The following is a 14,181-nucleotide window of genomic DNA, read 5'->3' on the forward strand; positions in this document are numbered from 1 at the left end:
TGACTAAGATAAAAAGTTGACCTTCATCGGGAAGACTCTTCGAGAGATCGAGGTCAATGACTTGACTAGGCGAATCCGATAGTTGGCACGCCCAGTTAAATTTATAATAATCAGGTTAGGGACCACCGTATGGACTTTATTTATCAAAGCATCAACAAACATGAAGATTATTTAAGATGGCAAACAAATTAAAATCATATTTAATTCGGCTGAATCTTTTAAGGAGTAGGATTATATACAACTGCCACAACACTCTTCTTTGTGGAATAAACGTGATCGTATTTCTGGCTAAATGTTCCCGCTCCGTCTACGTCAAGCTTAATGCGGTCCCTGCACCGATCTTCATTTACTACTGAAGAAATCCTGCACCAGCTTAGCCATACACAAAATTAACATCACATTTGAAATTAAGGAATAAAACGTGTACCAAAATGTGTTTGCTGAACTAAGATAAGAAAACGTGTAGCAAATTATATATTTGCATCAAGGAGCATTAGAGCAGTAGTATTTTGAATGATAATATAAGTCACATCTTTAAAAAGCAAATCATATACATATTACATTAATATTTTCTTTTTACTAACATACATCCATATTTATTTCAATATTAATATTCATTATTTATAGATTTTATTGTCCATCCATCCATTCATTCATTCATTCATTCATTCAGTATATCTAATTTTTTTTTTTTTTACTTTTACGTTTTTTTTTATAAAATCAACTAATTGTGTGTTATAATACCCATCCACGTTGCACTACATTGCAATATCTCGAGTATTATAATATTCACATTACATTAACACTGATGTGAATGCCCTTATGTCAATGCTTTGTTTCTTCTTTATATATCAACTTATTGTTAACGGCTATTTTTACTTTGAGGTTTTTTTTTTTTTTAATTTTTATTTTGAGGAACGGATTGAGAAAGGAAAGAATGGTTTGTTTCTTCTTTATATATATCAACTTATTGTGAACGGCTTTTTTTATTTTGAGGAACGGATTGAGAAAGGAAAGAAAGTCCCGAAGGACAAAAAAAAAAAAAAATCCAGGGAAGAGAAAAGAGAAAAGAAAAAGGAGAGAATTTTTTTTTAAAAAAAAAACCCTCTCAATGGAGATAAGAAGGAAGAGGCCGTTCGTGCGATAGGCCGCTGGCCCGCCTATGGCCGAGCGCATCCGACCACTTGCGGGCAACACCCCCAGCTGCCCGCTTGCTCCCGGGCGAGCATGAGACCGCCTGCCAAGTAAACGAGGGAAAGGAGGAAAGAATAAACAATCCATATGTTTTTATGAAGTAAAGAAAGTCCTTAGTTTTCAACTCCATCCTTTCAAGTAAAGAAAGCATTAATTTATACCTATTATAGACGAATAAAGAACAGATGGTAGAAGTTGAAAGGCATACCACAATCAGTTAGGTACAAAACTGTAATCATACCCAAACGAGAACAAATTTACTCGTCATAATTGCTAAACATTAATTAACAAAAGAAACGCCAATAAAGTGCGATTAAGCTAGCATTGGCCTCATTTGTATTTTTATCTTAATATCAAATTCTTGGCAGCATAGTATTCGGTTCCCTCTCAGCAGGTTTGAAAATTTGGAAAGAACAAGTCAATGTTTCATCAACAATCATCATGGCACCAGCGTTATCAAATTCTCCACAATAATTGGGGGCTGAAAATATCGTTACAAGCTGCTTGTCAGCAAAGAATTCATAGCCGTCCTCCACAACCTGCAAAAAGAAAAAAAAAAAAGTTTGACATTTGAAGAGTGATTAAAGTTCACAATAGAAGAAAATGTTGGCATTTCACCTGATGTGCTCTACATATAAGATCTAAATCAAGTCTAGATAGGAATTCTGTAAGTGTATCAGCCCCAAAGGTCCAAGAGACACCTCTATCATTCTCTCCCCAACCTTGAGCATCTCTTCCAGGGTCAGCCCAAAGTAAGTCACATAATAAACCACCTTCAGGGACATCAGTTGGTCGAGGTAAAGATTTAATCTGCTCCAACCGAGAGAGTTCCGGAGAAAGGCCACCGTGCATGCATAAAATCTTATCATCTACAAGAGCAGCTACCGGAAGGCAGTTGAAACAATCACCGAATGTCCTCCAAAGTCTCACACTGAATCGGCGTTTGCATTCGTCATAAAATCCATATATTCTATTTATCGAAGAGCTTTCATGATTCCCACGCAAAAGGAAAAAGTTTTCTGGATACTTGATTTTATATGCAAGAAGAAGGCAAATTGTTTCTAAGCTTTGCTTTCCTCGATCAACATAGTCGCCCAAGAATAGATAATTTGCAGCGGGAGGAAAACCACCATACTCAAAGAGCCTCAAGAGATCACTGTACTGACCATGAATATCACCTGCTTTTTTTAAAAAAAAAATACTAAATCAATAAATGCCTTACAATAAAACAATCATGAGGAATATCACTCATCGAGTAAATGCAAAGCATTCAGAGATTATCCGCTTGGTGCTATGATGCTTCTAAATTAACTGCAAGGGAAGATGTAGTAGAATGACCAGCCTTATCCTGAATCAACACTAAAGTGAAAAATAGTAGAATGACCAGCCTTATCCTTGCCAGAATTCAGATGACAATTGCATGATTTTATCTTCAGATTCACCTGAAGACCCTAGTTACGGATCATCTTATGTTCCAAAAAGAAAGACAATTTTCCCGATATATTCAAGACACCCACATGCATGATCGTCTTATGTTCCAAAAATGCAAAGCTGTAAAATAAATCGGAAGGGAGGCGGGAGGTGACCGCAGATCTTTACGGGAGCTTCAAGCTCCAGAAGGTTAGGCTGAGCGAGGAAGATGCCACGGGCGACGACGCAGAGCAGGTGGATCTCCGACTCCGCAAGCTGGACTAGCGTCCCCGGTTTCGCTTTCCGCACCTCCAGCAATCGGCTAATGATATCGTCGAGCACATCCGCATCCATTGCGATCGGCGAAACAAAGCAAAAAAGCAGAGCTGCGCTGTAGAGATAGATAGAGTCTGGGGAGGAGAAACAGAATAGACAGGATGCTGGACACCGACAAGGAATAGCAGAAAGGGATGCGGGGGTTCCAAGGCATCGACGATGCAGTAGAGGCGCCGAGTGATAGCGGGCGGCGCTAGGTGCTATTGTTTATCGTCTATCGATTAGGTTCCAGATTCGGACTTGACATGTAAAACAAAACAAAACTGAATTAGACGGGTAGAGCTAAGTAGAAAGTTGCCAGAAAGAATGTTAACATTGCATGATTTATTTAACGATAGACTTATTAAAATATTTAGAATTCATTGTACCCTTTAAAAAATTGTCCAATCCGATTGTATGATTCATGGAAACAATCTCCATCGCTTTAAAAATCGCCAAACAAGAAAAATAATCTCGATTCACTGTCTCTATACAAGCTAGTCTTGTTGCCCTAAATTATAATGTACAAAAAGGGACTAATTATTTGTCCAATAAGCCTATTACTCGCATTGACTTCCAAGCTTTTCTAAGACAATAACTGCCTTGGAATTACTTCTTCAATTGCAAGTGTTTTCAGGTGACCCGAATAGCCATCTGGCAAACGACTGGATGGGCCCAATAATATGGGACTCGTTCTTCTTCCAGAACCAGATTGCTGCGTTATAATTCTCATTGCGAATGACCCTTGTAGCTGCTCCCCAATCGTGCTTTTCCATCTCCTCGCGTGCTGCTTTAGCCATGGCTTCTCTGAAATCATTGCGGGAGAGTAGCTGCTCGACCTTGTGCACACAATCATCTAGATCACCTGGCGAGAAGAGGAAGCTGGTTTTTCCTTCATGGTCCTCCGGTATGATGTCGGGAATCCCACCTGCACGAGCTGCGACGACGGGAGTGCCTGATGACATGGACTCCAGCACAACTTGGCCAAGGGTCTCGGACTCCGAAGGCATCACGAACACATCCCCGCTGGCATACGCCTGCGATAGCTCCTCACCTTGAAGCATGCCCGTGAACACAGCAGACATACCTGATAACAACTTCTCTAGTTCAGCCCTGTTTAAATGGGCAAACCGTATAAGAAGTCACAGACGCATGTTAAAATTAAATCAGATCTCCAGTTCTACATGTGTGCGAAGAGATCATGTTTACAAATCACTGCTATAATCTAAGAGATCATTGTCAAAAGAGTCCTTGTTTAAGCTCAGAAATTAAGTCCAACAAATCATAAATTATTGCACTACCGAAAAAGGCATGACATACGTAGCTTGGGAAGGAAACGTTGTAGTGTTTTACCTGTATGGTCCATCTCCTATAATTGCAATTCTTACTCCCGGTAGCCTGTCCATAACCCTGATCAATCGAACTTTAAATATGAGTTACTTGTGGAAGTGACTAATGAGGGTAAACATGATGTCCAGAAGAAACAAATAAATTGATGTAATCGTAAATGACTTTCTAGTTCATAAGCTCATGTTTTAACTTTGATGTCATATAATTGAATAGAATATACAGTAAGAATTCGCTCAAAGGTAAAAGTAGCATAAAATGTTACCTTTTGAGAAAATCCAAATTTTTTTCTCTTCCTATACGTCCAACATGGATTAATAGTGGTTTTTCTGGTTGCCCGTTGCTGATCAATGAGAACAATGAGTTTAAAACATATCACATTTATAATGTTCATGCTGATGTATACTATGTACTTCAGCCAATAGCTACCTGAGCCTCGCACGCATTTCACTACTACAATAACGAGGATGGAAGCTTTTGGAATCAATACCCTTATTCCAAAGTCGTATTTTATGAGCTATAGGAAAAGGAACAAACAGAAAAGAACGCAGAATAAGTACAGGACCAGATTAAAATGTCTAGTGAAGATTCTAGTGGAAGAAGTCTGACCTTCTGTGACATTATTAGCTACGAGGTCTTTAATAGTGGCAGCTGAAGGTACCAAAGTAAGATCAGCAGCTCTATGAAGGAACCCTTAGGAGGGAGAAATAGGGTGATATGTAAGTAAGATAATAAGAGACTACGATATTTTAATTAAAATAAAGTGAGAAACTTACTTATTACCATCCACATGGGCTCGACAAACCAACCCCATGTATATCTGGGTATATATCTACCATGACAGGAGAGAATGTGTATTTTAAGTAGGGACAGAATAATAGCTATGAACATCACAATAAAGATAATGTCGTATATATTGTTGCTCCACAAGTTTCAAAAATTTCAGCTGATAAAATTTCAGCAATCAGCCATACATCATATAGAGACGACAAGAAGCGGAAGGATGTTTATCAATTCATTTTATCTAGGATGCCAACAATCTAAACTAAGAATTGCAGAAAAAGATGTATACCAGTTCCTTTGCCCTAAGATTTGAGAAGTAATATCATGTAAATTTTGACTAATGAAACCCAAATAAACTAGAAGATTAGGATAATTGAAGTGCATCTTTTCTCCAAAGAAAATAATGCAAGTGCTGTGAGAGACTGGTTTTCTATCAACATATCAAGTTATAAGCCTAAGCTTCACAGATGTGAACATATCAACATGGGGTCAAAATGGCTATATTGATTTGCCATACCCATTGGTTATTGGTGTCTGTCATGTTCATTTTGCATAACTGCAAGAACATTTAGGCCAAAAAGAGAAACAGAAGTTCCTTAAGTTATTTAAGGCACATTTGAAGCACAAATTTGGGAGTGAAAAAATAGGAATTAGGATATAAGTCTCAAAGAAGATATGAAGTGCTTTAACGAATAATAAAAGCAAGCGAGAATTCATGTTAATTGAGGTATGCAGTTTATTCTACCAAGTTTTAGAAATAAAGCCACATACAATATTTCAGATGAAAAGTACTTTGAATTAGAAATTCAAGCAATCTGTTGTTTAAAAAAAAAGAATTTGACATCTAACATTTATATCGATGAGTAACACTCAATTTTCTATGCAGCAAAAGAAAATTACCTACTTATGTAATGGATGAAAGGTCAATTAGTAATGTCCTTGTTGTTGCAGTGAATGAACTTCAAACTATTATACAAATTCTAACAAACTAAGCAGAATTCAGAATGGATATGTGGCAATCAGTCACTGAAGAAGCTTGCTTACTTTGGAATATGAGTGTGGTATGACATTACTATAGGAATGGAGAGCATCTTGGCAATTGCCAGAGCACCAAATACCTGAGATATTAAACTAAATTTTAGTAGAAAATTATGTAAAGGTATCAAAGTCTTCATTCATAGAACATCTTAGAAGTAAAATTAACCATGATTCCTGGTGAAGATGCATGGATAATATCAGGCTTGAACTTTGCAATTTCTGAAATGATTCTTGGGCTGAGGGCCAATGAAAGAGGAACATTGTTGTACATTGGGCATGGAAAGCTGGCACAAAATTTCAGAACCATAAGAACAAAGCGAATGAATAAAATAGTATAGACAATGGAATCTAAGAGATGTAAACAATGCAATCTAAGAGATGTAGATCATGGAATGGAAGAGATGTAATCTTAACTCTAGAGGTAGGAAGGTTGCTATGTAAACAGTACCATTCACATACATAAGTTATTGGTGTAAGGAACTAGGGCGCTAAACACGCTAAAGTGTAGCGGAAAACTTCTAGTTCCTTTCCAGAAATCCATGCGAAGGGAAATACAAAATACATATACTAAGTTTCATGATAGGTATACCTTTGATGCGTGCACACGAACTCCAGACAGCTTGGATCTCAGCACAATCACACATTCGCGCCTTTATGGTATCCACACGAACAAGCGTCTCATCCATCTCACGAACTCAAGAAATGGAGAAGAAAACTACCTAAGGTTGTGCTAGCAACCAAGCAAGATAATTTCGGTGGATAAAGGAAGAGCGGAAGAAGACAATGAACACCTTACAATCAAAAAAGGGTAGTCCGGTGCACGAAGCTCCCGCTATGCAGGGTCCCGGGGAAGGATCCATTGTACGCAACCTTACTCTACTTTTTGCAAAAGAATTCGAACCTGTGACCTTTTGGTCACATGACAACAATTTTACCGTTGCGCCAAGACTCCCCTTCAATGAACACCTTACAATCAATGGCCAAAATTCCTCCTTTTGTACTCCCATGGAATACCAAAAGTCTATTTGGCTCTTGATCTCCCTTTTGCCTCTTGATCTTCTTCATGAATTGACTCTTAGTCATCTTTTATGAAGAGTCTTTTGGTCAAGTCAAAATTGACCTTTCCTCTTGGTGAATTCAAGTTCACCCAATGAGTCTAACTCATTGATTCTCATGCAATTTCAAATTCAATGAAACACCATTTCATTAATTCGAATTGACTCCATATGAGTCTAGTTTGAATTGGACTCAATCCAATAATTAAATCCAATCGAGTCTAACTCAATAAGCCCAATTCGGATTAGACTTAATCCAATGATTTATCATATGAACCCATCTCCAAATCTACTTGTTCTTTGTGTGCGACCCAATAGGTTCTCGTAACGTTGGCAATGTATCCAAATCAACATTTAGATACATAAGCAATGAGTGACATCTAGCAATGCATCATTGCTACCCAAGTGATGAGAAAGTCGAGATCCGACCTAACCTGTCTGTGGCTATTATCTTGTATGACTTGGTCATTTTATCTTTGATATCTAGATTGATCAATGAGTCATAGATCGTGTCATCCTCTTATTAATCTTCGTGTTTCTTGATCTTTAAGTAGACACACTAAAATAAATAAGCTCAATATCACATATTGACTCATTTGAGCATGACCATGCATTCTTGTGTCCTACTAATCAAGGGGCCCACCGATATCACTTCCGTTATATAGAAGGGATAGATCTCATCTACATCACTCACATCCATCCGCATAAGTTATTGCATACCCAGTGATCAACTTTATAGTCCACCTTGTTACAGGTGATGTTTGCCGATACCAAAGTATACAACGCCTTATGTAGGTAACCGTAGTGACTTCAGGTCTAAGGACTATTTATACCAATAGTCATATGAGAATATTTATGACACTCATATAATGATCCATCAAACATTCTCATGGTGGGTTATTCAGTATATATTCTCTAATATATACCCATGTGTCAACCTGATATCTCATATCCATGACTTGTGAGATTAAGTCATTCGTTGACCTACATGCTAGTCTCAACGTATTAATATTGTCCTTGCATATTAATGCTTGACTAGGAATAATTAAGAGTAGTATTCTATGTATATCTACAATATCTCACTATCAATTCAACCAATTGATATATTGCAGATTAGAGCCTACTACCCTATGACATTATTATACTTATTCATTTGGCACTGAACTGAAATAAATATAATAACCATCGTTGCCTTTTATTAATTAATAAAATATGATACAAAAGGAGCCCTTTACAATTATCTCATAATTGGTACTAGGGCTAATACTAACAATTGGAAGTTCATTCTTACAACAAGTACCCACCTAAGTTATAGGATGCATCCATATAACAGGGTCTGAAGTAGCATGAGTGATTATATTCATATATAGCACTGTTTTAAAAATCGGCCTAGGCGGCCACCTAACATTAGGCGCCTGCCAACCACACCGAAAACATGCTAGTCGGCCAACCTAAGCGGCCTTGGCGCCTAGGTGGGATTAGGCAGCCCTAGGCACCCGCCTAGGTGAGATTAGACGGCCTTAGGTGCCTACTAATCGGTCAAATCGTCTCGACACTGCGGAAATAGTGCAGGGTTTTCATTTTTTTTTAGTTTGGGCTTTTAAACTTAAAGCCCAATTAAAAAAAAAACTGAAATGTAACCTTTTGTGTTGGACTTAAGCTTTATAAGCTCTAAATTTGGTCCAATAAGGAAAGAAATAAATTGGATGTCAACATGTTGAACAATTTAGTATTTGTCTAATTTAATACTAGATTGTTGAACAAACTAAAAGAAAGAAATAATGGAATGTCGATGTCCTTCTTGTAAAAGATGCTTCAAATGCACAAGGTTGGATTATGGATGGTGGATGATGGGGAAGATGATAAAGTTGAACTAGGTTCCAGGATCACTTGGTAAATGGTTGATGAAGCAACTGGAGTAGATAAAAATCTACAACCCCGAAGAAGCTCTAGAGTGATAGAATTTCACGGGGATGATTTTACATCCGAAGAAGAAGAGGAGGATCACAATGATGATATTGAGTTTGTGTCTAATGGAGAACAAGTTGTTGAAAATTATGAAAAAGTAGAATAAATTTGTAATATTTAATTAGTTGTGTAATTTTAAAGTCATTTTAAATTTGATGTTATTATGTTGAAGTTATAGAATGTGATTTACCGCATAGCAACGCCTAGTCCCCGCCTAGGCGATCTAGGCGTTGGTTTGGCGCCCGACTAGCGCCTAGAGAATTTTAGAACCTTGATATATAGAAAACTTAAAGATGCAAAAGATACTCACTAAAACATTGATTTGAGATAGAAATGATGTACATATACCAGATACAGCTTCTTTCACTTTGGACCATACTTACCGCATCAACCAAGCAACACTAACTTCAAGTTGTTGGTCAGTGGAGTGCTAGACCAATTAAGAACATTTTTGATATAGCAACTATAAGCCTATATCTTATAGATATGGTGTAGGGCTGGGAAATATTATCATTAGCTACATACCTCAGTATATCTGCAATGTCTAAAGAACATATTCTCAGAAGCAATACAATCCCACTTTATCATTCTAAAATTAGATCAGGACCCATTGGAATTAGGTGGTCTACTAGTGACAATCCAAATTGACAATAAGGTGTAATGTATCCCTCTTATCAGTTCCATACTGAAACATATCGTAGTTAAGTCCCGAGACAACTATATAATAGACATGTTCAGAGACAACTATATTATTTACTATGCCTCTGGAATATTGCCTACTGGATTATTTATCATGTATGTCAGACTAGAAGTTCAATTTCAGCAATACATCAAGATACTGGATTAGATTAGGCCATGGTTGATCAATCCATATTGTGGTAATATGACTGGTAGAGTTGATTAAAGGTTATGAGTATTTTAACGAGTGGAGACTCAAGATTTCTTTGTGCAAAGTAGGAAATCGAACAACCTAAAAAATTCAAAGTGTGGTATATTCTAAACGTGGAATATAAAACAACATAGAATGTATTCTAAACAAGAAATAGTCCACAGTAGAAAGTAGTAAAATATCAGAAAGCATATTCTAAACAAGATATCAAGAGCCAATTGACTTCAACTGACATAAATCATTCATTTTTATGTGACATTCTATATGCATCAAGCAAGGGATTCATTAGTCAGGTTACCTTCTAGAACCAATAATTTTTGCACCATGGAATTCTTGAGGCGCACCTTCATGGGTTGTTATAACTATAACCTAAACCAAACATAAAGAAGGAAATCATTAGATTTCGGTATTATAGTGAAAAAGTTCTCTTTGTTCCTCATTGAACATATTCTTGTTGAATTAGTCGCATGGACAAAATAAACTACTTTTTAACATATTTCCACTTTGATTTAAGATGAGATATGCGTGTAATACATCTATGTAATGTAACCGCAGAACAAATAATTTCAATATAGATTTGGACAAGGAACTACTCACCTCATCCCCCATTTCACGCAAATTTTTGATAAAATTCTGAAAGCGATTCTTGTATCCAGAGATATAACTGTCAAACATAAAGAGACAGATTTAAAAGCCAACATAGTACCAATAGCTAAGTATGTTAGCCAAGGTATAAAATAAAAGAAAATACATAATTTTGCTAGAAAAATGACAAAATAGTAAAGTAAGGCTGAACATATAACCCAGGGTAAAATACATAATTTTGCTAGAAAGTTGACAAATAACAAAGCAAGACTGAATAATATAACCAAGGTTAAGTGCAACAATGCATTTCGACTATAGATATAGAATTAGGTATGTTTTGCTGAAATCTATCCAAAAGTAACAAGATACTTTGTCTAATTAAAAACTCCCAATTTTCTTTATTTTAGGGGAAATGTTTGACCTAAGTAGAAGAGACTACTCTTTAAACTGACATTAAAATTGAGATAAAATAAATTCAGGATGGAAACAGTTACTTAAAACAATGCGCAGAGGGAGGCAAATAAGATCCCTCATCCAAGACATATTCACCTCTAAATCACCGAAGCATCTAGAATAAAATTTCTTGGTTTATTAGACATGCAAAATCAAATAGACAAAAATAAGTGGACCAAAACCATAGAGGCAACTAACTTAAGTAACAATAATCACCCCAACCAAGGAAACCACTTACAAGATCCCTTAATCTCTTAACTTAATCTGGCAATAACTCAGTAAGTAATGTGCTACATCAAGCAGAAGGAAATTTAACCAAGCAGCAAAGACATCCAAATCACAAAACCGCCTCAAAATTCCATTGTTTTTGGCAGTTAATAAGGAAAAGAAAGAATTTATTTTTTTGCTGGGATCGCCGCATCTAACCTGTACGCAGCTCATCCAAATAAGAACCATATCCAACATCCGTTAGAATGGTAAACAACTCCTAATTTTTCTTTTAAGAAAATTAAATAAATTTGTTTTCTCACAAAAAAAAAAGAAGAAATTTGGCCAAACAAACAATCATAAACCATAAGGAAATCCATCCAGGCAACAAGGACCGATCGCCTTGGGCGCCAAGTTTCATGATCCGAACTCATCGGCAATCAACAAAAAGAATAAAAAGGGAAAAAACTGAGATTAAACACGATTCGGTGTACTGAAGCAGCATGTGTGTTTCACTTACGCGAAGGGAGAGGGCTCAACGAAGAGAGCAATGCGGCGAGGCTTGGCGTCGGTCTCCTGGTCTTCCAGCAGAGGAGGCATCTCCTCGTCCCCCATCAGCGGCTCCTTGATCTCCTCCATGGTCATGGATCTGCAACTAGCAGACCAGAAAACTCCGGTCCACCCCCTTTCAACGCGCAGCAAGAGCCAAGTCAAGCACTCCCCAAGCAAAAAAAGGAAACAAGCAAGATCGGGATCGAGAAGAGCAGATTTGCAAAAACAAAACTAAACTAATTAGAGGCGAAGGGATCCATCAAGCGCAGAGCTTGTGATATTAATTCGACGAGAGCATATTCTTGTGTATGATCGAATCGCGACACGAGCATATGCCTTGCGCTCTCTCTCCTCGAATCAATTTGACTGATGGTTCCCTTTTTTTACCATCTTCTGCCGTCACGAATCAGCACATGACAACTGTTCGCCCGTCGGCAACAATAGAATTTTTTATCAGATCTTTTGTTCGTATCCTAAGTCCTGACTTAATTCACGTGTTGTTAGCGAAGATGACGTTAGTACCACGAGTTAATAGCTGTAGCTAATTAAATACGACCCCGGAGTTCACGCGCCGTGGAAAAAAAAAAAACCTTCGAGGCCAAGCGTTGCAACAAGACTTGTTACGACGGCAACTACATAGCAAAACAGGTGAAGCGCTAAAATGTACGGATGTATACCCTGTCAATTCCGGAATTCGATCCTTATCTCAGGTAACAAACTATCCTTCACTGACCATCTCAGTTAACCTCATCGGATTCTTCCAATAAAAGGTAGAGTTTATTTATTTTATATGGAGATATGTAATCGCTTTTGAGAATAATAATTACATAGCGTGCCCGATTTTGAATTAAATAATAATGTTAATAGATGACACTCAACGTTTTCATCAACTTTTTGGTTTTCGGCACATTTATTCTTTCTTTCAGTACTAGGCTTCTGGCTTCTTTTATCAATTTGCTTACCAAATGTCGCCTTGTATTATGTGTGTGTGTTTTTTTTTTCGAAAAAGAGAAAGTAATATCCACAAAACAGCGTTAATAACAGCATGAAGTTTAAAAAAATATATATTCGAGCTTCACAATTAAAAAATGTCAACAATCTTGAGAAATTAAAGATGCTCAGGTAAATACATACTTAGGCAGGAATATGTCCCAGCTATTTATACGTATAATCATGAGTGATAGAATTGGGCAAGAATTCTTATAGGAATGTTAAATTATATATTTATTTATTTATAATTTTTAAGGTAATTTAGATTTTTTTAAAATAAAATTTAGGATTTTTTAATTTAACTATATAACATCTTATATTCTGCATCAATTTTAAGATAGAATAATATGGTTAGTTTTTTTCTTTTTCTAATTTCTACATAGTATCAGAGCGGTTCTCCTTCTCTGATCTAATTTTTTCTACCGTCTCCTGTTATTGCTTCCTATTACCGTTGCTGTCTCCTACCGCTACTATTGATTTCAGCGTTGACATCTATTTTCTATCTTGCTGTTGTTGATTTCGGTGTCGACATCTATTTTCTGTCGATTTCAGCACCGACGTCTTGTCCTATCGATTTCGGTGCTGATATTATTTTCTACTGATTTTGACGCCGACACTATTTTCTATCGATTTTGACACCAACGTCCTGTGTTGTAAATTTCAACGTCGACACTCTTTTCTACCGATTTCGGTGCCGAAATTCTATGTTGCTGATTTCGGCACTAACGTCCTTTTCTACTGATTTTGATATCAACGCCCTGTGCTATTAATTTCTACATTTGACATCCTTTTCTGTCTCAGATTCTTTGTGTGACCATGGATCGTCCTGATATCGATTTTTGCGGATCATACAAATGTGTATCTTTACAGTTTGGTTATTCTGAGAATTATTCGTTCTGTCATTATGCCTGGTCGTGCAAATGCTTCATGAAAATCTGATTCATATATGTTTGAGTAGTTTCAACAGTTCCTTGTTTTATAGTCCTCTGCCATGTCAGCTTCCTCTCATGTAGGTTTGTCGTCCTCTAGTATTTCAGGTATATCTTCATCCTTATGGATTTTAGACTCTAGTGCCTCCCATTATATATCATCTAATTTGTCATCTTTTGTTTCTTTTTCTCACAGTTCATCTATATCTATTATAACTGCTGATGGTACTCCTATGTCATTAGTAGGTGTTAGTTTAATTATTACATCTTCTTTATCTCTTACTAATGTTTATTATATTCCGAGTCTTACTTTAAATCTTGTTTCTATTAGTCAATTATGTGAGTATGGATACCTAGTTTCCTTTTCTTCATCCAATTGTTATGTTCAGGACCCGCAATCTCATATGCTGATTGGGACAGGCAATCAACTCAAATTACCAGAAGTTGTAGCTTCGAGTGTAGATTT

General features: G+C 36.8%; 2 protein-coding genes across 2 annotated transcripts; both read right to left on the bottom strand.

Annotated features, from left to right (window-relative positions):
• Window positions 1–1,385: 1,385 nt before the first annotated feature.
• Window positions 1,386–3,177, bottom strand: LOC122012609 (serine/threonine-protein phosphatase PP1-like). Its single transcript, XM_042569209.1, has 3 exons — window positions 2,781–3,177; window positions 1,813–2,372; window positions 1,386–1,733 (listed from the first exon to the last, which is right to left on the bottom strand). Exons 1-3 carry the CDS (start codon window positions 2,956–2,958, stop codon window positions 1,548–1,550), a joined length of 924 nt encoding a protein of 307 aa, XP_042425143.1. The 5' UTR covers window positions 2,959–3,177; the 3' UTR covers window positions 1,386–1,547.
• Window positions 3,178–3,363: 186 nt separating this feature from the next.
• On the bottom strand, window positions 3,364–12,193 carry LOC122012608 (sulfoquinovosyl transferase SQD2-like). Its single transcript, XM_042569208.1, has 12 exons — window positions 12,034–12,193; window positions 11,765–11,929; window positions 10,597–10,663; window positions 10,298–10,368; window positions 6,254–6,371; window positions 6,094–6,167; window positions 5,043–5,098; window positions 4,876–4,959; window positions 4,696–4,783; window positions 4,532–4,609; window positions 4,273–4,329; window positions 3,364–4,032 (listed from the first exon to the last, which is right to left on the bottom strand). The coding sequence occupies exons 2-12, from the start codon at window positions 11,887–11,889 to the stop codon at window positions 3,537–3,539; spliced, it is 1,314 nt and encodes a 437-aa protein (XP_042425142.1). The 5' UTR covers window positions 11,890–11,929; window positions 12,034–12,193; the 3' UTR covers window positions 3,364–3,536.
• Between the last annotated feature and the right edge of the window lie 1,988 nt (window positions 12,194–14,181).

This window comes from Zingiber officinale, chromosome 8A (assembly GCF_018446385.1).
Source record: "Zingiber officinale cultivar Zhangliang chromosome 8A, Zo_v1.1, whole genome shotgun sequence".
In the NCBI taxonomy this organism is placed as follows: domain Eukaryota; kingdom Viridiplantae; phylum Streptophyta; class Magnoliopsida; order Zingiberales; family Zingiberaceae; genus Zingiber; species Zingiber officinale.

What these genes read in the sequence shown, in the direction of transcription:
- LOC122012608 (XM_042569208.1), bottom strand. Translation starts at nt 11,889, where the DNA reads ATGACCATGGAGGAGATCAAGGAGCCGCTGATGGGGGACGAGGAGATG. An exon ending in AAAATTATTGGTTCTAGAAG is followed by an intron (nt 6,372 to 10,297) that starts GTAACCTGACTA and finishes ATTTTGTGCCAG; the next exon opens with CTTTCCATGCCCAATGTACA. An exon ending in AGCTAATAATGTCACAGAAG is followed by an intron (nt 4,784 to 4,875) that starts GTCAGACTTCTT and finishes CTTTTCCTATAG; the next exon opens with CTCATAAAATACGACTTTGG.
- LOC122012609 (XM_042569209.1), bottom strand. Translation starts at nt 2,958, where the DNA reads ATGGATGCGGATGTGCTCGACGATATCATTAGCCGATTGCTGGAGGTG. An exon ending in AGCTCCCGTAAAGATCTGCG is followed by an intron (nt 2,373 to 2,780) that starts GTCACCTCCCGC and finishes TAAAAAAAGCAG; the next exon opens with GTGATATTCATGGTCAGTAC. An exon ending in TTATATGTAGAGCACATCAG is followed by an intron (nt 1,734 to 1,812) that starts GTGAAATGCCAA and finishes TTCTTTTTGCAG; the next exon opens with GTTGTGGAGGACGGCTATGA.